This window comes from Arachis hypogaea, chromosome 16, assembly GCF_003086295.3.
Source record: "Arachis hypogaea cultivar Tifrunner chromosome 16, arahy.Tifrunner.gnm2.J5K5, whole genome shotgun sequence".
Lineage (NCBI taxonomy): Eukaryota > Viridiplantae > Streptophyta > Magnoliopsida > Fabales > Fabaceae > Arachis > Arachis hypogaea.
The window spans coordinates 147,453,797-147,476,710 of NC_092051.1; the positions used below are offsets into that span (position 1 = coordinate 147,453,797).

General features: G+C 36.1%; 1 protein-coding gene, 1 long non-coding RNA gene and 1 pseudogene across 2 annotated transcripts; 1 reads left to right on the plus strand and 2 right to left on the minus strand.

Annotated features, from left to right (window-relative positions):
- Positions 1–3,104: 3,104 nt before the first annotated feature.
- On the minus strand, positions 3,105–5,062 carry LOC112697692 (uncharacterized). Its single transcript, XR_003151279.2, has 3 exons — positions 4,634–5,062; positions 3,544–3,660; positions 3,105–3,319 (listed from the first exon to the last, which is right to left on the minus strand). It is a non-coding gene; the product is annotated as an uncharacterized lncRNA (long non-coding RNA).
- Positions 5,063–5,531: 469 nt separating this feature from the next.
- LOC112805967 (protein FAR1-RELATED SEQUENCE 5-like) lies at positions 5,532–7,277 on the minus strand. The gene is made up of 3 exons (XM_025848282.1): positions 7,183–7,277; positions 6,446–7,125; positions 5,532–6,346 (listed from the first exon to the last, which is right to left on the minus strand). The coding sequence occupies exons 1-3, from the start codon at positions 7,275–7,277 to the stop codon at positions 5,532–5,534; spliced, it is 1,590 nt and encodes a 529-aa protein (XP_025704067.1).
- Positions 7,278–17,718: 10,441 nt separating this feature from the next.
- Positions 17,719–21,779, plus strand: LOC112697693 (uncharacterized; annotated as a pseudogene).
- Positions 21,780–22,914: the final 1,135 nt, after the last annotated feature.

Sequence of the window (22,914 nt, forward strand, 5' to 3'; positions counted from 1 at the left end):
TTATTAAAATTATTTTATGCCAATATTTGCTAATATGAATTTAAAATGATATAAACTTACTCTTTTTAAGCAGTCAACTTTGCCCAAATAAACATATGTGATACAAGATGGCAGACGGTTGGTATCCAATTTTATCTTCTCTGACAGCTACATTATTTCAGCCACTAGTTTATATACGCAATACAAATAACAACTACCAATATTATTTTAGTATCCACTCCTATATACTTACCGCAAAAGTTGTGGGTAAAATTATTTTAGTATACACTCCTATATTATTTTAGTATGCACTATATTTTTTATGGACTCTTTTTGAAAATTAATGTTTCTGTCTTTAGTTCAATTATAGTTGAATTTGGGTGGAACTTAATTTTCACTCTAGCATTTCGATTCCTTGAACCATTTCTGTGTTGTAAGCTGGACAAGTAATGGTTTTAATCAATGTTTTGAAAACCGGTTCGAATCGGCCGGTCGAACCGGTTGAAAAGTGATCTGCTGCGAAAACGACTCGGGTAGATGCCAAAACCGGCATTTTGAAAAACCATATAAAACTGTCGAACCGAACCGGGACCCAGTCGGTTTTTTTAATTTTTGCAAAAAGCCAAAAACGGCGCCACTTGGATTGAAAAAGACTTCATATATGCATTTTTAACAAGGTTCTGAAAACCGATTCAAACCGGATAGTCGAACCGTGAACCGGTGAGCAAGACGATTCGGTTAGAAACTATAACCACTAAATTAAAAAATCGTTATTGAACCGTCAAACCGGCCAGACACTGGTCAGTCGAACCTATTCGAAACCCGACCGATTTCCAAAAATTCTTCACCAAGCGGCGCCATTGTAGAAACTATGATTCTAAAAACCGGACCAAACTGGCCGGTCGAACCGGTTCGACCGAAAACCGTCACTAAAAACAGTTCGATCCGCTACTAATAACCGCTAAAAAAATCGTTTAAAAACTGTCGAACCAGCCGAAAACCAATCGGTTGGACCGGACCGGTAACCGGCCGATTCGAATAAAACAATGCCGTTTTGTTATTTAAAAAAAAACTGAAGCAGGCCAAGTCTTCGTGAGCCTAATAATTATTATTCTCCTTCCTATTATTATTATTATTATTATTATTATTATTATTATTATTATTATTATTATTATTAATTTATTATTATTGAAAAAAGTAGATTATTAGTGTAATTATTATTATTGAAATTACCCGATTAATAATGAAAAAAAGTAGATTATTAGTGTAATTATTATTATTGAAATTACCCGATTAATAATTATTATTATTGTTGTTATTTCAATCTTTTATTATTATTATTTTAATTATTATTTTTAATAATAAATAAGAATTAGAATTATATCAATATTTTTAAAATTAATATAATTAAAATAACTAAAAATATTTAAAATCAATGTGCGTTATTAATATCATAAGATTTGATCATTTTATGATTAGAATTAAATAATCTTATCATGATTACCACGGTGCCATTATCATATCTTTATCATATTATTATTATTATTATTATTATTATTATTAAAATAATTAAAAGTATTTTTAATTGATAATTGATAAGTAGTTTAATAATACATTAAATATTGATTAGATATAATTATAATAAAGATATTTTTCTAAATTAGTATAATTATTTATTATTCACCAATTTTAGTATATTAAGTAGATTAAAAAATTAGTAATCTTATGAGATTGACAAAACTAACCCTGTAAAAGATCTACCCGTTATTATATAATATAAGCTGAAACCCTAATTTCGCTACCCGATCATCACTTTTCGCCGAATTCTCGCCGTGCGAAGGAGCAATTCCTGTTGCTCACCGAGGTGTTTAATGCCGATTGCCTTCTAAAGTTCCTAAACGGCGATGCCTTTCATCACGGTCGAAATAAATATAAAAAGATGAAGAACGACCTCTTGTGGAATGCGTCGATGTGGAAAAGAAATAGAATCCAAGGGCCACGTACAACTTACGAGCAATTGAAAAGAGAGAATCGCAATCTCAAAGAACGGATCCGCGACCTCCGGGGGGAGAGGAAACGACAGAGACAACAGATGGAGAAAGCAATGTTAGCGGGGAAGAGAGAGCGATGGAAACTGAAGGAGAAGAGGCATAGCCTACACTGCTCCAAAAGGTGATCGGGTCAACGTTAGTGTATAGGGAATTAGCTTTTTTTTTTTTTATCAATTTTGTGTGTATAGGGAATTAGCTTTCTTTTTTTTTATCAATTTTGTGTGTATAGGGAATTAGCATTTTTTTTGTAAGTGTATAGGGAATTAGCTTTCTTTTTTTATCAATTTTGTGTGTATAGGGAATTAGCTTTCTTTTTTTTGTTAGTGTATAGGGAATTAGCTTTTTTTTTTATATCAATTTTGTATAAACCTGAATTCTTAGAAATTTTCTTTTTCCTTTTTTCTTGTAATTCAACCATAAGAAGTGAAGTCACAGATTATAATATCCGTCTAGGAGTTTTGGAATATGCACAGTTTTTATGAGATATAAAGATAATAGTAGTAATCTAGATAGATTATAATACTTTGGTGATTGCATATTTATTTGTTAGAGTTAGTGGATGTACTTCTTGCTAATTTTTTTCAATGACTTTTTAGATAGATATGTATTGCTTCGTTGCTTTTGCAATTTTGCTCTATTTATAGAGATTTAGTTTAAAAACTCATATTTTTATAATGAAGTAATGTCATTTTCATTTATTATTTCAACAACCATCCCATACAAATATTATTTCAAACCCTTCTAGTAAGTGGTTTATTGGTTCAGTGGTTCAACCAAAAAAACCATCTTAGAATAGAATAATAAATAATCTATAAATAAAAATCCAAAAATATAATTATAGCCTAGTAATTCAAATAACAGATTTCCTTTTAATTCAAATCAGTTTTCCATTAATGATCTCACTTAGCATCCCATGGAGTTCATCTCTGGCTTCAAATCTTCTTTCTCTGTCATAGCTATCTACCACAAAGATAAGCCCTTGTGTTGTGTGTTCCGAAAATAATGCCTCGGTTGAGAACTATTCGCTTTTTTTAATTAATTCAAACAAAAATAATGAACAATATGATCACACAGTGATACAAAATTATAATTAAAAAGCTAGATTTATCAAAAAATGATTACAATAGTTGATCACATAGTAGATGCAACTTCTATAAAACAAGGAACAATCATAACAAATACTATTTATAATTAAAAAGCTAGATTAATCAAATTATGATTACAATATTACATAACATTTCAATTCCACCTTCAGTTTCACTAATCTTATCCCTCATACTATGATCAAACTGCAAAAATATCACAGATACAACAGTAAATATCAACACTAACAGTGAATCAAAACCAAAAACAAAACAAGAATAAATCATTGAATCAGTAACAAGTGAGAAGCTAAAAATAGCAGCAGCCACCAATTTCTACTAAATACGATAGATTCCATGACAAATGGATCCTACTACGTGAACATGGAGAACCAAATAGATTCACTAAAATGACAAGCCTAACACATCACCTGTACTGCGAAAGCATCTCATCACGAGTTCCCTGCTTCTTTTTAGTTCCATTTTCTGAAATCACTTCTTCCTGCACCTGCTCCTCAATTTCCTAGCTATCCTCCATTGGACCAACTCTAAAACAAATAAATAGATATTAACTTAAAGTACCCAAAATTATCTTATAGTTATAGGAAATCATATGCAAACAACAACAAGAAAAGAATCGAAAGCAAACTAATCATCAGAGTTAGAAAGGAAACAGTGAGGCTATACGCTATGCAACAAATTCTCAAAATTAGACAGTTAAACCAGGATCAACCAATGCCAGATTTTATTGAAATAATTTTAACAAGTTCAGCACAATGATTAATAGCAAAAAAAAAGGCTAGCATTATCAACTCTCCAATTGCTCAATAACCTCCTTTCCTTCCCAACACCTTCAAAGTAATCTCTAGCTCATCCCACAATAAGTTATATCAATTAGAAATTATCAAACGACATTCATTTTGTATGCAAAAACAGTTTTAACATGGAAAGCTTCATTGCAAGAATGCAAGTTGGTGTGCAGGTCCTTGGACAGCAAATCAATACAAATATTCAAGAAAAAGAAATATAACACAGCAACAACACAACAAAGAGTCAAAGGAACATTTAAAATCCAGCAACAATACAACACCTATAGGAACATTTAAAACAAAGCAACAAAGAAAGAAATATCTAAGAACACCCAAACGAAGGAAACTTCAATCATAGCTTAAACCAAAATTCACAATCCCTTTAAATTGAAGCAGCAAGCAACTTGAGAACTAAAGCAAGGTTAACAACTAAATCAGTCTAAATTTAACAAAGATTGACTGAACTAATTTAACTAAATATTCAATGATTCAATCCCAAACAAGAAAATAGTATAATACAGCGCAGGAGCAGAGCTAATCGATGATTTAAATTTCATTTTGAGTAGCACTAACAGAATCCAAAAAAATCAATGTTCTAGCAGAATCACAAAAAAATCATTGAATCAATGTTCTGAGCAAAGATAATAAAAACAGAACAAAGAATAAAAAAGAAAATGAAGCCATTGCCTTCGTGAGCTCGAGGAAGACGCACCAATTGTTGACTGAGGAAGAAGCGTGGAGCCGCAGACGACCGGACGTAGACACGATGGTGTCTGAGCGCAACGGCGGCGTTGAGTGAGACCCTTGCGGCAGTGGGGGAGTAACCTAGGGTTTCTGTTTTGGGGGTGGGGCGCTGTATACCTGTATCTGAATGAGGAAGAGGAGGAGAAGTGGGGAACCTGCGCGACAGAGGCTTCCACGTTCGCACGATGGCTGCGCGATGGAAGGGAAGGAAGGGGAAGTGAGGGAGCATGCGGTGGCTAATCGAAGTTCCGACGGCGGCGGTAGCAGGCGGTGGCTGGACGGACGACCAGGAGCTCGAAGATGGAGTCTCGGTAGGATTAGTCAATGTGCAGCACAATAAAACGCCAGCGTTTTGTTCCTTTTTCAAATTACCAGCCGGGTCACGGTTCAGTTCGACCGACCGGTTTCGACGATTTAATTGCGGTTTTGGAAATTGACGGTTTTAACATTTGTCTGAATCGTTTTGTATAGCGGTTCACAATTCAACCGGTTCGACCCAACCAACCGGTTCTCATCCGATTTAACGGTTATCCAGCGGTTTTATCTCCAACGGTTATTACAGGAAGATCGGACCGCGTGCTTAACCGGTTCGCGGTTAAACCTGTTCTACCGGTCTGTCCAGGCCAATTTTCAGAACCCTAAAAATTAGGGATTTTGCCAGTGAGATTGAGACTGAGAGTGAGCGAAAAGGGAGAGGGGCAGTTTACCCGTTATCGCTAACCGGTATTTATTTGACAATTATTACATCTAGAAAGCATAAGCACAACTATTGGATGAATGTATAAAATCTCATTAATATAGTGAGAAAAAAAATACAAATACGGAACTGATTTTCTACCCAAAAATATTAAAGTTTATGGAGGTTGCTAATTATCACTATCTAACTCAGCCGTCGCTTCGGTACACATGTCGCCATCGTCCGAACCATTAGCTTCATTTTCTATAACGTTGTTGTCAATGTCCTTTTGCCAAGGACATGTTGTCTTCTTATGTCCTTCCATTTGACAAACACTACAACGTTGTCGCTTCTTCTTCTTAGATGGTTGTCCTGAGCCTCCAGTGGTTTGATGCACATACGGATTGCTACTTCTAGCTACACCTGACTGAGGTTGGTTAGTGCCTTCGTCTGCAGCCTTGTAAGATGAGTACAATTCCATAATTATGTCACGTGTCTCTTTATATCTCTCTGGTACTTTAGCAGCAACAGCAGCCAATTGTTTAGAAAATTTCACCAATGCACTTTGATGACTAATAACAACAGCATTCCTGGTGAACCCACTTGGATCATTGAGTGCTGATTTAACCCTTTTTGTCCATCTATCCAATACCAATGACCGGAGAATCTCACAGATGTCTCTGTCAACCAGAACTTTCACAATATGTTCGCAGGAAATACTAAATGACTCCATTCTTAAACAGGTACACATGAAGATCATTTCTTCTTGACGAAAATCAACGGTCCACATAAAATCGGGCCTCCCATGCTTACACACAATGTACTTTATAAAATCATTGGTACTATCTATGTTTAGCACCCGCATTGATCCAGCTCTAGAGAAAAATGGCCGAAAGAAAAAAAATATCTCATGAGTGTATAACTCAGCAGCATATCTCTCTAGCAGCTCTATACAAGTTTGCATGACGGGTGCCCCACGTGTAGATTCATAATCAGCATTAAATTCTTTAAAGCACATGTGTGCAACACACATTTGAAAATGCTCTACAAAACTTGTCAAATCATACCGCGACCCCACATACCTTCCCACAACTTAGTGTAAACCTTCACATCTTGATGTAGTTCTAAAGCCAGCAAAGAATTTTCCTCTTAGATATGCAGTAGCCCACATATGCTTCTCTTCGTACATGTTGATCACCCACGGCTTATCCTCAATGCCAAATTCTTCAATAAGCTGAACCCACTTACGCTTAAACACGGGAATCTCGTAGTCTCCCAACATAATTTTTCTAAATTTAGATGTAAACGATGGATTTCCAACATTGCTAGTTGCATTTCGAATAAGGTGCCAAGCGCATAATCTATGTCTGACTTCGGGAAATACATCTCTCAATGCATTCCTAATCGCCATGGCCCCATCAGTTATGATTGAGGTCGGGGTCTTGCCCCTCATTGCAAACATGAGCTGACACAGGAGCCAAATATATGTATCAGTAGTTTCGTCCGCAATTAACGCAGCAGCAAAAATAATTGTTTGGTTGTGGTGGTTAACCCCGCTGAATATGACTAATGGACAACTATACTTGTTCTTCTTGTACGTAGCATCAAAAGCAATAACATTCCCGAAGAGTCGGTAGTCTAGTTGGCTAATCCCATCAGACCATAACAAATTACGTAACAAACCTCTTGAATCGTGACATGCCTTGAAATATAATTGTGGATCCTTCAACCGCATATCCTCCAACTTCTTCAACACTCGTGCTGCATCACCAGGAATTTGACGCCTTTACCGAGCAATCTCATTGTACATATCTCTAGGACCATAGCCAACAAATTCGTACCCGCCTGCTTGACTGGCTAGAAGACCAAATATCTGTGAAGTGCTAATCCCTGACTTTAGCATGTTCATCATTTGCATAATATCTGCCTCTGACATTTTTCTGTGGGCAGGCAACATAGCACTGAATTGTGTATCCAATAGATCATGGTTGTGTTCGTCAGAGAAATAAAAGATATGCCACCTTCCACTTTATGGTACAAATTTAACATCAATTCGTGCTTCACATCCAGTTCTTATTTCCAATATAGGCTCCTTCTTCCTTTTTTCCATCGTGTAATATTTCTCCATCCTGAATCCTTGCCTATGACATACAAACTTTTGTTTGTAAATCTCGCCAGTACTATTCTTGAAGGTCTTGCTCTTCCTTGCACTAAAGCCCTTCGACTTTGAGTACTTCATATAAAAATCAAATGCAAGCTGTAAAGTATAAAAGTGGTATTTGCCAATTTCCTCCGCAAAATTCTCACTAAATTTCAAAGTTGTAATGTCTTGCACGGAGTCAACCGCATAAGCGGCTTCAAGGATATCTTCTGACATATAAGATTCAGAAAAAAATGCTCCCTCAGTAAATTCATCTCTAAAATATTGTTCGAATTTATTCCGTTCATCCATCATATCTTGGTCACTTACTAGCTCTTCTTGTTGGTTAAAGTCATCGTCCTCCTGATATTGCTCATTCATCTCAGTGTCCGTAAATATACCTGACATCTTAAAAATATCCAATGAAAAAAATTATTTAATACACACAAAGTCATATATTTTTATTTGTGGTAAAAGTTAAAAATTAAAAGTAAATAATATTTAAACTTTTTTGTTTAACAAAATTAAAATAAAGCACACAAATAAGAATAAATTTGTATAGGAGTACATTCATTATGTTATAATTTTAATAATTAATGTAAATTTTAAAAAATTGAATAAATTCATATTTATTTTGATTGCATTCAAAAGTGAATTATATGTATTCTTATAATTAAGAAATATACTTAACTTCTTTTATAATAAGTAAGTTTTTCAATAATTTAATTTATTAAAAAAATCTCATCTTTTTATTTATACTAAAAAATAAAAATTCATATTAATAGTTTTAAATAAGATAATTAAAATAAAATATAAAAATAAAGCTTGAATAAAAAAATACAAAGTTTTTAATCTAAAAATATAAAATAATTAAAAAATAAAAAAATATTTAAATATGATTTTTCAAGACACTCTATAACTTAGATGAATAAATATTATTTTTAAAATGAATCATCATATATTGATACAAAACTTATTGTATGTAAATTTTTTTAAAAATTAATAAACCTCTCTCGTTAATAACAATATTGGAACTTAAATTTGAACGTTAATTGATATTATATATTGTGTAGGTACTTAGAGTATATTAGAAAAGTACGTTAATAATTTGAAGAGAAAAATTATTAGTGTAAATTTATTTTTCTAAAAAATTAATCCAGAATAACCATTCGGGTACCGAGGATAATAACCATTCGGGTACCTGGGATAATAAACATCTCTTTCAACTTGGTCACATCAGCTTGGGAGTGGCGAAGCTTCTTATCCAACAAACCGACTTGAGCCATCACGGGCTCAGCCTTCCGAACAATAACGGCAGACTGGATAAGGGCACGATACACCGACTTGGCTTGAAAAGAGACATCACATTCATCGAAAAATGGCTCCGTGCCAGGCGTCAAGTGCTGATCTATGAACCCCGAAGCATCAAAACGTCGATCCATCACAGTAGGAACGGCACCCTCTTCCCCCAAAGTCTCGCTACTAGGCTCCTCAAGCATCTTTCTCTTCCGAGAAGCCTCAGCCTCCGAAACCACAACAACCTCCTCCTCAAGCGAATCCACGGGACTAGGAGGGACCTGGGTGTCAACTCTAACCCCGGCCGAAACCATTTCCTGAGAAACAGCTTGGGAACCCACAGCAGGATTAGAGACAGGGGTGGCAGGAGATGCCGACGACCCCTCCTCCCGATCCATGGCAGCCTTCAGCCTCGCCAGAGAAGTCAAACCACCAGCCATCTCAACTGAGAGAAATCAAAGAGAAAACATCAAAAAACAACAGGGACACAAAATCGGGGAGCAAACATGAAAAAGAAGGAAGCAAAACCACACACCAATATACGTTCGACAGGCCTCAGGATCTCCCATGACATCCCGAGGATTTAACGGGCGCTCCCCGAACAAATACTACAAGACACTAGCAATATCCTTATCCTCGGGAGACAAGCCATCACAGGTAACCTTAGTCAAAACCGACGGACCGGCACCAAAATTCCAGTACATCGGAAACCGACCCCTTCCAATGTCAACCAAAAAGGACGATGCCCCGGAACGGGGCGCACTTTAAAGTATTCTCTTTTAAAACCGTGGAAAGAATCTTCAAATAAATTGAATATACGACGATGAGGCTGAGCCCGGAAAGACATATATCCTTTTTTATGCCTCCCTTCCTTAGTCGGAAGAGTACATAGGAAAAGAAAAAGGAAAACATGCACGGAAATCGGAAGGTCGAGATATTGACACACAAGCTCAAAAGACCGAACAGCCGCCCAACTTTTCGGATGAAGCTGCGACGGTGCCATGGAGCACCGACTCAGCAACTCCTGAACAAACGGGGAAAAGGGGAGGCGCACAGCGAGTTGAGTAAACATCGATTCGTAAACCCACATCCAATCCGGCACGGTCGGCGAATTAAGATTCAGATAACAAACCCGCTCGTCCTCATCAGGGAGGACAAGCTCATACTACCGCTCCATATCGCCGCCACCACAAATCGCCCCTTGATCACGGAGCCGTTGAAGATCGGCCTCCGTCATCGGTGACGGAACGCCCCACACATCGCTAGTTACCCAAGCATAGCGAGCGGGGACGCCCCTAGAGGGAACTATCGGAGTACCCACACCCTCACTCCTCCGTCGATGCATACCTAAAATAGGAGGAGCACCACCATCAGCCTACTAACCCTATACAGAAGCAAGGAAGACAACCAAAGACCTACTACCACTACCAACCCAACACAGTGGTGCTCAACCCCTTCAAGACACGGATACCACCACCCAAAACACAAAATGCAGCACAAAAGGAAATGGCAGAACAATGCATGGCAAATACAGAAAAATGGAACACCACAAAGTGAAAACAAGAAAGAACAGAGGAATACCAACCTAATCATGCAGAAAACGAGCCTGGAAAACGAAGCTGGGAAGCAAAAAGTCGACCTCGAAAAAACACCAGAAACGCCACAGAGAGAAGAAGATTTTTTTTTCAGAAGAGAGAGTGAAAGAAAATGAAACGGACGAGGGAAGTAAGGAGGAAAGCCAAAACGGTTTCAAAAGGGAGCAAAAAGACGCAAATAGCCCTAAACAATAAAAGGGCGCGTAGGGGCAATAGGGGAAAGACACCTCAAAACATCCCCTCACAATAAATGCCCCCCTTAGAAAAAGAAACCAATAAAGTACGTCTCGAAAAATGCAACAGGCGCATTAGATACCGAAGAGTCGCGTCAGACCAAAAACGGCCAGGCGAATCTTCGGCACGACCTTAAAAGACCGGGGCCGGCACACCGACCTCGCCTAAAAAAGAATCGAACGACCTCCCAAAAGGAAGGGAAGACCTAGCTCACGGTCGAAACTATAGCTTCCAACGACGAACCGACCTAACTCACGGTCGAAACCACATCTCCCAGCGACAGACCGATCTCGCTCGCTCTCCCGCTGAGGAGGCAACTGTTACGGATCCGACCCACGGATCCATGACTCATGATCGAACCCGAATCCGGTTACCCGGGTCTAACCCGTTTCGCCCTTCTAGAAGGCCCGAAACCGGTCCGCTAGAGCTCCTAACTAACTTTCGAATTCAAACGTCTTCCTTATCTTAGCCAAACAAGATAAGATAAGATAGCCACCATCACTTATAAATAGAGGATCCAGGTCCTTCCAGGTATTCATTCATTCCTCACACCTTATACCTCTCAGATCCATTCTGACTTGAGCGTCGGAGTGTCTTTGCAGGTACCACCCCCCATTGCTCCAGTCAAGCGATCCGGCATCCGCCTCGACCCGCAAGTTTCCGATCCATCCCTCGACTCGTACAAGAGATATCTTGTACAATAATAATAATATAATATTTTTTTAATATCTTATTTAATTTAAATTTATAAATTTTGTACATTTTAAAATTTAAATAACTTATAAATTTTTATATTTATTTTTAAATATTTGTTATTCTTAATTTTTAAATTATTTTTATAAAATTTATAATTTTTAAAATAAAAATTTTACAAAAATATATGTGAGTGTTGCGATAAGGATAAAAATGGATGACCATGAACAGTTCATATTTTCCATGCTGAATGGCTACATTATCAATGTCCTTATATTTAATGATAGTTGAAAATTATAGCCTCCTTGCATGTATAAATAGACATCATCAGTGCATGATATGAACACACAACAATAACAACAGATTCTTCCTTCCTTTCTATACAAATAAATCAATCATCTTTTATGTTGCAATCAAATACCCTTCTCCTTATATTACTATTACAATTCTTTCTCTTCTTTTATTTTATAAGTATTTTAAATTCTATTTTCTATTACTCTTTACATATAATATTAATAGCAATATTAACCATCTTTATTATATTGAGATAGTATCAAATGCAAATCTCTCTCTCTTTATTTTTAATACTTTTTCTTATCTTTGTATATATATACACAATACAACATATAATATTATTATATATATATAATAATTATTGAGCTAATTATATTAATAATAAAGTCTTCTATTTATACATCTCTATTTTATATCTTTTATTTATTTTACAACACGTTATCAGCACGAGACTCTGATCAAATCTTTAGGAAGACTCAGGTAATATTTTCATTATGTCGAAGCTCTCTCATCTTGAATTCAATGCTCTTGATATATCTGGAAACAATTATTTATCATGGATACTAGATGCTGAAATCCATCTTGATTCAATGGATCTTGGAGATACCATTAAGATTTAAAATAATGCATCCCAGAAGGATAAAGCTAAAGCCATGATTTTTCTCCGTCGTCATCTTGACGAAGGATTGAAAAATGAATATCTCACATTAAAAGATCCTGCAGATCTTTGGAAAGACCTTGAAGAAAGGTACAATCATCAGAAAACGGTGATACTTCCTCAAGCCCGGTATGAATGGACGCATTTGCGTTTACAAGATTTTAAATCTATAAATGAATATAATTCTGCAATGTTTCGAATCACCTCACGAATGAAATTGTGTGGGGAAAAAATAACTGATCATGATATGTTGGAGAAAACTTTCTCAACCTTCCATGCCTCGAATGTGCTCCTGCAGCAGCAGTATCGAGAGAAAGGGTTTAAAAAATATTCTGAGTTAATTTCTTGCCTTCTTGTTGCCGAACGCAACAATGAGTTGTTATTAAAAAATCATGAAGTGCGCCCAGCTGGCGCCGCCCCATTTCCTGAAGTAAATGCGGCAAATCATTACTCCAGAAGAGGTAAATGGCAAGCTTTTAATAACAAGAAAAATTATGAAAGGAAAAAGAATTATGTTCAAAAGAGAGGATCTCACCAGAAGTGGGACAAAGAAAGGAATATCGGGCAGAATAAATCAACGGAGGAGAAGTGTTTCCGCTGTGGTGGAAAGGGCCATTGGTCACGTACCTGTCGTACCCCAAGGCACCTAGTCGATCTTTACCAGGCATCTTTGAAAAAGAACGACAAAGGAAAGGAAACAAATTTTGTTTCAAATGATGCTGAGAACTCCACCACTCATTATGATGTATCTGATTTCTTTGAGGACCCTGAAGGAAATATTGGTCATTTGATCAATGATGGAATAGTTTAATATGTGGGATTGTGAAGTATATATGTAAATAAATAATGTAAAGAACTTATTGTTAAGTTTTATTTTCTATGTATTTAAGTTTCAAATGTGATGTACATAAATAATGAAATATTAATATGAATTTTGAAATTATTAAATGTGTCAAATTTTAAAATAAAATTTTAGTATATGACATTATTTTATGTACAGTGTTTCTTAGAAAAATAATTCTGATCAAGTATTCAATTTAACTGTGCATATTACTCATTTTATTATTTGTTTTTGAAGAATGGCAAGGATATGTAATGAAGATGTATGCCTTGCGGATAGTGCAAGTTCGCACACTATTCTCAAAAGTGATATATATTTTACCCATCTTGTGCCAAAAGAGGAATATGTTAATACTATTATTGGCTCAGGCAATGTGATAGAAGGCTCCGGAAGAGCTGTAATTTTGTTTCCTGGAGGAACAAAATTTATAATAAATAATGCACTATTATCTACCAAGTCTCTGAGAAACTTGTTGAGTTTCAAAGATATTCGCCGAAATGGATATCATGTTGAGACGATGAATGAGGGAAATCATGAGTATTTATGTATCACAACTCATGATTCAAATAAGAAAGTTATATTAGAAAAATTACCCTCTCTTTCATCTGGGTTGTATTATACCAAGATTAGTGCAATTGAATCAAATGCCACTGTAAACCAGAAGTTTACTAGCCCAAATGAATTCATAACTTGGCACGACCGTTTGGGTCATCCGGGAACAACCATGATGAGGAGAATTATTGAAAACTCTCATGGACATTCACTAAAGAACCAGAAGATTCTTAAAACTAGTGAATTTTGTTGTGCTGCATGTTCTCAGGGAAAGCTAATTTTAAAGCCATCACCAGTAAAGATTGGATTTGAGTCCCCTGAATTCCTAGAAAGGATTCAAGGTGATATATGTGGACCTATTCATCCACCATGTGGATCTTTTAGATATTTTATGGTCCTCATAGACGCATCTTCGAGATGGTCACATGTGTGCTTATTATCTTCTCGCAACCTGGCGTTTGCGAGATTACTGGCTCAAATTATTCGATTAAAAGCACAATTTCCAGAAAATCCAATTAAAGCAATTTGTCTTGATAATGCTGGTGAATTTACTTCCCAAGCTTTTGATGCTTATTGTATGGCTAATGGAATAAGTGTTGAACATCCAGTAGCTTATGTTCACACACAAAATGGGTTAGCAGAATCACTTATTAAGCGCCTCCAATTAATCGCTAGACCCTTGCTTATGAGAACAAATCTCCCAACCTCGGTTTGGGGGCATGCTATTTTACATGCCGTAGCACTTATTCGTTTGAGGCCAACAAGTTATCATCAATTCTCTCCTATGCAATTAGCTTTTGGCCAGCAGCCAAATGTTTCCCATTTAAGAATATTTGGGTGTGCAATATATGTTCCCATTGCACCACCTAATCGCACCAAAATGGGACCCCAAAGAAAATTGGGGATATATGTTGGATATGATTCTCCCTCTATAGTGAGGTATCTTGAGATACAAACTGGTGATGTGTTTAAAGCCCGGTTTGCGGATTGTCATTTTGATGAATCAAAATTTCCAACATTAGGGGGAGAGAATAAGCTTCCTGAAAAGGAACTTAATTGGAATGCATCATCGTTGATGCATTTAGATCCTCGATCAAGGCAATGTGAACTAGAAGTTCAAAAGATTATACATTTGCAAAGAATAGCAAATGAATTGCCTGATGCATTTTCCGATACAAAGAGGATAACCAAATCTTATATACCAGCGGAAAATGCCTCAATTCGAATTGACGTCCCAGTAGGACAAGTAGCCACTGAAGCAAATTCACGCCAGAAGCGTGGCAGGGCGGAAAATGCCCCAATTCGAATTGATGTCCCAGTAGGACAAATAGCCACGGAAGCAAATACACGCCAGAAGCGTGGCAGGCCTGTCGGTTCCAAAGATAAAAATCCTCGAAAGAGAAAAGAGGTAAATACGATTCCTGTTGAAAAAGACATAGTAAAGACACCGGCAGTTGTCCAAAATTCTGATATAACGCCAGAAGACGTTCAGGTACCTGAAAATTGTGAAAATGACAAGATCTCGATAAATTATGTCTTTACAGGAGAGAAATGGGACCGAAATAAGACAATTGTCAATGAAATATTTGCATATAATGTGGCAGTAGATATCATGCATGAAAGTAAGGATCTTGAGCCAAGATCAATCGAAGAATGTCGACAAAGAAATGATTGGCCAAAATGGGAAGCAGCCATGAAGGCTGAATTAGACTCACTTGCAAAACGTGAAGTCTTTGGACCTATAGTCCGTACACCTGAAGATGTAAAACCTGTTGGATATAAGTGGGTATTTGTGAGAAAACGAAATGAGAAAAATGAAGTCGTGCGCTACAAAGCCCGACTTGTGGCACAAGGTTTTTCACAAAGGCCCGGTATAGATTATGAAGAAACGTATTCCCCTGTAGTGGATGCGATAACTTTGCGTTATTTGGTCAGCGTATCTGCATATCATAAACTGCATATGCATTTAATGGATGTGGTAACAGCCTATTTATACGGCTCATTAGATCGGGATATCTATATGAAAGTCCCTGAAGGATTAAAGATATCTAAACCATCCAATGAATATTCGCAAGGGTTATACTCAGTCAAATTGCAAAGATCTTTATATGGTCTAAAGCAATCTGGACGAATGTGGTATAATCGTCTTACTGAGTATCTGGCCAAAAACGGATTCAAGAATGATGATATCTGCCCATGTGTTTTCATAAAGAAATCTGCATCTGGATTCGTTATAATTGCTGTGTACGTTGATGATTTAAATATCATTGGGACTCCTGAAGAGATTCCAACAATTATAAAAACTCTAAAAGAAGAGTTTGAGATGAAAGATCTTGGAAAGACTAAATTTTGTCTCGGCCTGCAGATCGAGCATATAAAAGACGGGATCTTTATTCATCAAACAACATACACAGAAAAGATCTTGAAGAGATTTTATATGGATAAGTCACATCCATTAAGTACCCCAATGATCGTAAGATCTTTGGATGTGAAGAAGGATCAATTTCGTCCTAAAGAAGAAAATGAAGATATCCTTGGTCCTGAAGTACCATATCTTAGTGCCATTGGAGCACTAATGTATCTTGCTAATAATACGCGACCTGACATATCATTCGCGGTGAATTTACTAGCAAGGTATAGTTCCTCTCCAACCAAAAGACATTGGAGTGGAATCAAACAAATTTTTCGATATCTTCATGGAACGGTTGATATGGGATTGTTTTATCCCTATGGATCCAAGTCACAACTAGTTGGCTATGCAGATGCTGGCTACTTGTCTGATCCACATAAAGGGAGATCTCAAACAGGATATCTGTTTACATATGATGGTACAGCTATATCTTGGAGGTCCACGAAACAGACAATTGCTGCAACATCCTCTAATCATGCTGAAATACTGGCGATTCATGAAGTTAGTCGCGAGTGTTTTTGGCTAAGGAGTCTGATTCAATATATTATGTCATCATGTGGACTGATTGATCATAAGATAGCTCCAACTGTCCTGTTTGAAGATAATACAGCATGCATTGCTCAACTTAAAGGCGGATACATTAAAGGCGATAGAACAAAGCACATTTCTCCCAAATTCTTCTTCACTCATGATCTTCAAAATCAAGGGACAATTGATGTCCAACAGATCCGTTCAAGTGACAATCTGGCAGATTTATTCACAAAGTCACTCCCGAAATCCTCCTTTGAAAGATTGGTACATGAGATTGGGATGCGCCGATTTCGAGACATTAAATGATGTCGGCAAGAGGGGGAGACTGTACTCTTTTTTCCTTGGTCAGGTTTTTTTTCCCATTGGGTTTTTCTTGACAAGGTTTTTAATGAGGCAGTCCCCATCACAAAGGATATCGTACTCTTTGTCCTTCACTGAGGTTTTTCCCACAGGATTTTCCTTTAGTAAGGTTTTAATGAGACAATAATCCTTAATGGTCATCCAAGGGGGAGTGTTGCGATAAGGATAAAAATGGATGACCATGAACAGTTCATATTTTCCATGCTGAATGGCTACATTATCAATGTCCTTATATTTAATGATAGTTGAAAATTATAGCCTCCTTTCATGTATAAATAGACATCATCAGTGCATGATATGAACACACAACAATAACAACAGATTCTTCCTTCCTTTCTATACAAATAAATCAATCATCTTTTATGTTGCAATCAAATACCCTTCTCCTTATATTACTATTACAATTCTTTCTCTTCTTTTATTTTATAAGTATTTTAAATTCTATTTTCTATTACTCTTTACATATAATATTAATAGCAATATTAACCATCTTTATTATATTGAGATAGTATCAAATGCAAATCTCTCTCTCTTTATTTTTAATACTTTTTCTTATCTTTGTATATATATACACAATACAACATATAATATTATTATATATATATAATAATTATTGAACTAATTATATTAATAATAAAGTCTTCTATTTATACATCTCTATTTTATATCTTTTATTTATTTTACAACAGTGAGTAAATTTTTCTTCCCCCTTTTCCCCCAAATTGTTTTTCAGTAAACCGAGAAAAATTAATTTGTTCTTTTAAAAAAAAAGCAGCTCAGACTCCGACACTATCAGATCAAATCAAACCCCTCTAAAACCTCAAAGGCAAAAATCCAAAACCCTAATTACCCGCCCCGCACCCATTCTCCTTCTTCCTCTACTCTCCGAAATGGCTTCCGCAGCCTCTCCAAGAATACCCACCGAGACGGTGAAGAACGCCGTGGAGGCTCTCCTGAAGTGGCGAGATTCCAATTCCGAGTCTCACAAACCCAAACTCTTCGACGCCGACGAAGAATTCGTTTACTTAGTCGTCACTCTGAAAACCATCCCTCACAAATCCCGCGTTAACTCTTACAAGGTCCCTTTACCCCACTCTCTCCTCTCTCCCTTCAACGAAACTTGCCTCATCATCGACGACAGGTCCAAATCCAAACTCACTAAACAAGAAGCTCAAAAGAAGATCAAGGCCGATAACGTCGCCGTTTCCAAGGTCCTCAGGTTGTCGAAGCTGGCCTCCGATTACCGCCCTTTTGAGGCGAAGCGGAAGCTCTGTGATTCATATGATCTTTTTTTTCGCTGATAAGAGAGTGGTGCCTTTGATGCCCAGGCTGTTGGGGAAGAAATTCTTTAAGAAGAAGAAGGTGCCGGTGCAGGTGGACTTGATTAAGAAGAATTGGAAGGAGCAGGTGGATAAGGCGTGTTCGTCGGCGCTTCTGTTTCTTGGAACGGGGACTTGTTGTGTTGTGAAGGTTGCCAAGGTTTCCATGGAGAGCGAGCAGATTGTTGAGAATATGATGGCTGCCATTGAGGGGGTTGTTGAGGTTGTGCCGAAGAAGTGGGCGAATGTGAGGTCCTTGCATGTTAAGCTTTACGAGTCGCTGGCGCTGCCTGTTTTCCAGGCTGTTCCGGAGGTGAAGTTGAGGATTGAGGGAAGTAAGGTTGAGGAGGCGGAGAAAGAGAAGCAGACGATGGAGGAGGAGGAGGAGGAAGAGGGCGAAGACCATAGTGGCGCGAAGCGGTGAAGAAGAAGAAGAAGAAGGGGAGGATTCATGAAGTTAGATACATGGATAGCGAAGTTGGTGAGGATAATGTTGAAGATGTGGCAGGTAGTGAGGATGATGGTGGTGTTGTTGTTATGGAGGAAGATTTAAAGGATGCTGGAAAAGGTAGTGGAGAATTGGCGAATAAGAAGAGGAAGAAAGGGGCATTGAGTGAGTTGAGCAGTGTCAAAGAATTGAAAAAATCTGTTAAGAGAAGAGGTAAACAGGATAAATCTGCGAAAGTGATGAAGGAAAATTCCATCAAGAAGAGTCAGAATAGTGAATTATCTGTTGAGGATGGAGATTCAGGAAAGAAGGGGAAGAATACCAAGAAGAAACTATCTCTATTGAAGTCAGAAGAAGCTGATTTGAAAAGAAAGTGAGGGCCAAGAAAAGTAAGAAGGCTGCTTAAGGTTATTGTTAGGATTTACTGTTAGATTTCACTGCTTGATTTAACTCTTGGTGGCTGCCATGTGTTGTTTTCATTTGTTGAGTCCTCTGGCAGATTTTGTATCAAGCAAAATTTGTTTTGTTATTCTTTTTGCGTTCTGTTTTGATCATTTTATAACTTGCTATTGCTACTACCCAATATTCCTATAATTGAGCTTTAGATTGATTTGTGAGAAGGAGAATCAAAATATTGTTTTCTCAGTTCAGAAAACTCTTTTAAGTTGTTTAGATTTCATATTGTCAGATAACTCCATAGAAATTATGAGACGAATGGTCCCTTACTTTAAAGTAAAAGGCTTATCAAAGTTTAGCTTGAAATTCTACTACCTCCTATTTTGCCTAAGTATATCTCTGAAATTATTGTCTTCGATATCTTGCATATTGGCTTCTAGTTTTCATTTCTTGAGCTCCAAGAATATTGGAAAATGGAAAATCTATTACTCTTGCTGACTTCTTTTTACAGATTGAGAGGATTAAAGAAGCTTATGATACTCTTGAATTTATCATAGGACTTGGGATATATTTGTTTTCCTACTTGACTCTATTATTATTTTTACCTTCAAACATCTCTTACCCTTCTTTCTGGTTTCTGATGGTGTTGGGTTTTCTTGTCAAATTAGCATATGTGATTGTGGAAAATATGTAAACATGTGAGGGCTAAATTGTTCTTGTTGGATTATATTATAAACACATTATTTCATAGTTGTTTGTGGGTTTAAGGCCTCAATAATTGATTCTTTTCATTGCAGTTTGGATTTAGTAGAAAGACTTTGCAGACTATTTCAAGCTCATAATTTAGATCTATTTGTGAAACCATGCTAAACTGATGACTGTTAATTATCCATGTTCTGGCATGGCAATTGGCACCTTGTTAAAATAGCTCATAATTTGTAAATCACAAGTGGCAAAACAGTCTAAAACGATAATCATGTGAAATCATTGATGTCTGTATTGTTAGTATTCATTTGTGTCATAGTGCTTGGCTCCTTGCTTACATTACCCTTGGCATTAGCTTCAGGATGGAGTTGATACGGATGCAAGTGTGTTGCAAAAGAAATATCCTGTAAATTCACCAAAAGAAGTCACAAAGCACACATGTCTAATTTGCAAGAGTGGTGGACAGCTACTGTGAGTACACTTCTTATAGTGTTTGGTTCATGCAAGTACTGTAACTTTTATATTAAATATTAATTATCTAGAACCATGATAGATGTGATGTGTTTATTTGATGCTTTTGTCTGAAATTATAGTTTTCACTATTTTGGCTCGTCTTGTAATTTTTTTCTCCTTTCTACATTTTCTAACTGCAGTCATATGGAGTTGTTAATATCTAGTTTGATGGTTTCAATAAAAAAGAAAGGGAAGAAAAAACAAACAAGCTACTTTGTTGGATTTTATAAGCCTTTTAAATTATTAACATCAATTATAATCAATTCAAAATTAATATACTGACATGTAAACATAATTGATATACATGATATAAACTAGATTTAATAGGCATGATCATGCTTGGTAAGTCACCTTTTAGTTTTTTGAGTCTCACCTTCCTTTTCTTTTATTTGCTATGTATTAATCTGAATTGTTATTTATATTGAATAGGAATAGTTAGAAATTATATTAATTTTAAATAAATAAACTACAATTTCTAACAATGAATATATAAACTAACTTGATACCAACCAAAAATTGGGTTATCAAAACTACTAGAAATGTGTATTTTTGTCAAGTTGACCTAGCCCCCTTAGACACCGTCCGAGCTCATACTTGGTAGTTTTGTAGGATGAACTCAATCTTTAATGAGTATGAAGTTAGTTCACCTCTTCAATGGTTAGAATAGGTTAAAGGAAACAGTGTGCAACCAAATCCTTTCAAATGATATGCACATGCCAAGCTTAATAATGTGTAACACACTAACATCTTAAGTGCATAATTTACAGTAGGATACATTTGCCTTATTCTCTAACTTTTTGGGTCCAAATTGTTCTTTTGTCATCCACTTATACTAAATGTAAATTTCTAGCTTTATCTCAAATATGCCTCTTCTTTTATCCTTAAAAACAAAAAGGATCTATAGATTTGACCCAGTTCCTGTAAATTCTGTTGTCAAGAGTTGGTGTTGTAAGTAATAGTACACAATGGTGACTCTCAGGAAACTGAAACTAGTTTGTTAACTTTTCAATAAAATTATCTTCTGGCAGAGGAAATTGCCTTCTCCAGGATTCCTGGTTCAGGTTGTGCTGGTTGATTATAATGGTAATGTTGTGGCTTCCGAACCCAAGGCTACTGGAAAAAGATCAGATGAGAGTTCAAGTAATAGTGCCACCGCAGTTGAAGCAAGCATACCTGTGCAGAATTGTTGTTATCTGATTGTAGGGGTCTAACTGAGTTGCCTGAGGAAATGTGCTTATGTGCAAGTGAGTTTATGTGCTTTTGTATTTTTACTTCATTTGAAATAACAAAGAATTTATATATTACAAGGTACCTACAAGCACTGTAAAGTGTAAACAAGTGAGTCTCCAACTTGTAGTAGTCTGAAATCGTTAGTGAGAAGAGGAGGAGATGCATATGACTTTAGCCATGCACCATTTTTTTTTAATGAAAATGACAATAGTTGAATTAACAATATCAGGTTCATAAATCACACAATTTCCGTTTCAAGTTTAAATAAGGCCAAAACACTTAACCATATGAATGAAAAGTTAAAAAAAAAGTATAATATATACTACTAGCGTGCAAATAATGCGATATTGGAAAACACAAACTATAATAATCCACGTGGTTGTTCTACTAATTGATCATTTAACAAAATTGGGAAATATCTATGACATCAATATTTCAGACTCCGAATGAGAAAAGCAAGCAACAGGGTTTTATTTAAAACCTAATCTTGTAAAAAAGAAAATGTTATAAATCTAATTTTGTGGAAATTCATAATCATCACGATGATGATTATCATACAGCTTATTAAGATTTTCAATGGCATTTTTTTTGACTCTATAGCTTATCATATTATGATTCTTTGACACGATAGCTTATCATATTATGATTCTTTGACACGAGTGACATTAGGCTTAACTACCTAAATATAAAAGAAAGAACGAAGGAAAAGATTAGTGCATAATATTACCTTGATGTTAAAATTATCATTTTTAAAACAAGCTATCATCCAACTTGCAATCCACACACCCGCGTCATTCCTACATATCGAGAAAGCTATATTAGAGTATTATATAATTGCATAATTTCATATCAATAACTACTAATTATACGATCTTACGATCCAGTTTTGAGGGTGGGAAGGCCTTCTGACTCTTCAAATTCAAATTGTGAAGAAATTAGATTTGGAGTGGTCTTAAAGTCATAGAATAAACATCTTCCAATACCTCGTCCAAATAAATGGCATGTTTATGTCTATGTTAGAGTTTGCCTTTTTAGTCATATATGTAGATAATTAACAAAAAAAAAAAAGGAAAATATAGTTACTAATTTCAAGGCTGTCCTCTTTCGCTTGAATTGTTTCTCAATGGGAAATGGGTCTAGCAAAATAATTTGTCTTTTAACACGATCAATCACTACGAGGTACCAGTGTTCATGACCTTCGTTAGTAGTTTCAGATACAGGGATAAAAACCTAATCAAGAGAAAGTCATTTTAGTTATTAAAATTATTTTATGCCAATATTTGCTACTATGAATTTAAAATTATATAAACTTACTCTTTTTAAGCAGTCAACTTTGCCCAAATAAACATATGTGATAC

Bases quoted from the DNA above. Each gene is read 5' to 3' on its own strand.
- LOC112805967 (XM_025848282.1), bottom strand. From the start codon at position 7,277: ATGTCAGAGGCAGATATTATGCAAATGATGAACATGCTAAAGTCAGGG. The intron at 7,126-7,182 runs GTACGAATTTGT...TGCTCGGTAAAG, and splicing joins CTAGCCAGTCAAGCAGGCGG to GCGTCAAATTCCTGGTGATG. The intron at 6,347-6,445 runs GTTTACACTAAG...TGTGCTTTAAAG, and splicing joins AACTACATCAAGATGTGAAG to AATTTAATGCTGATTATGAA.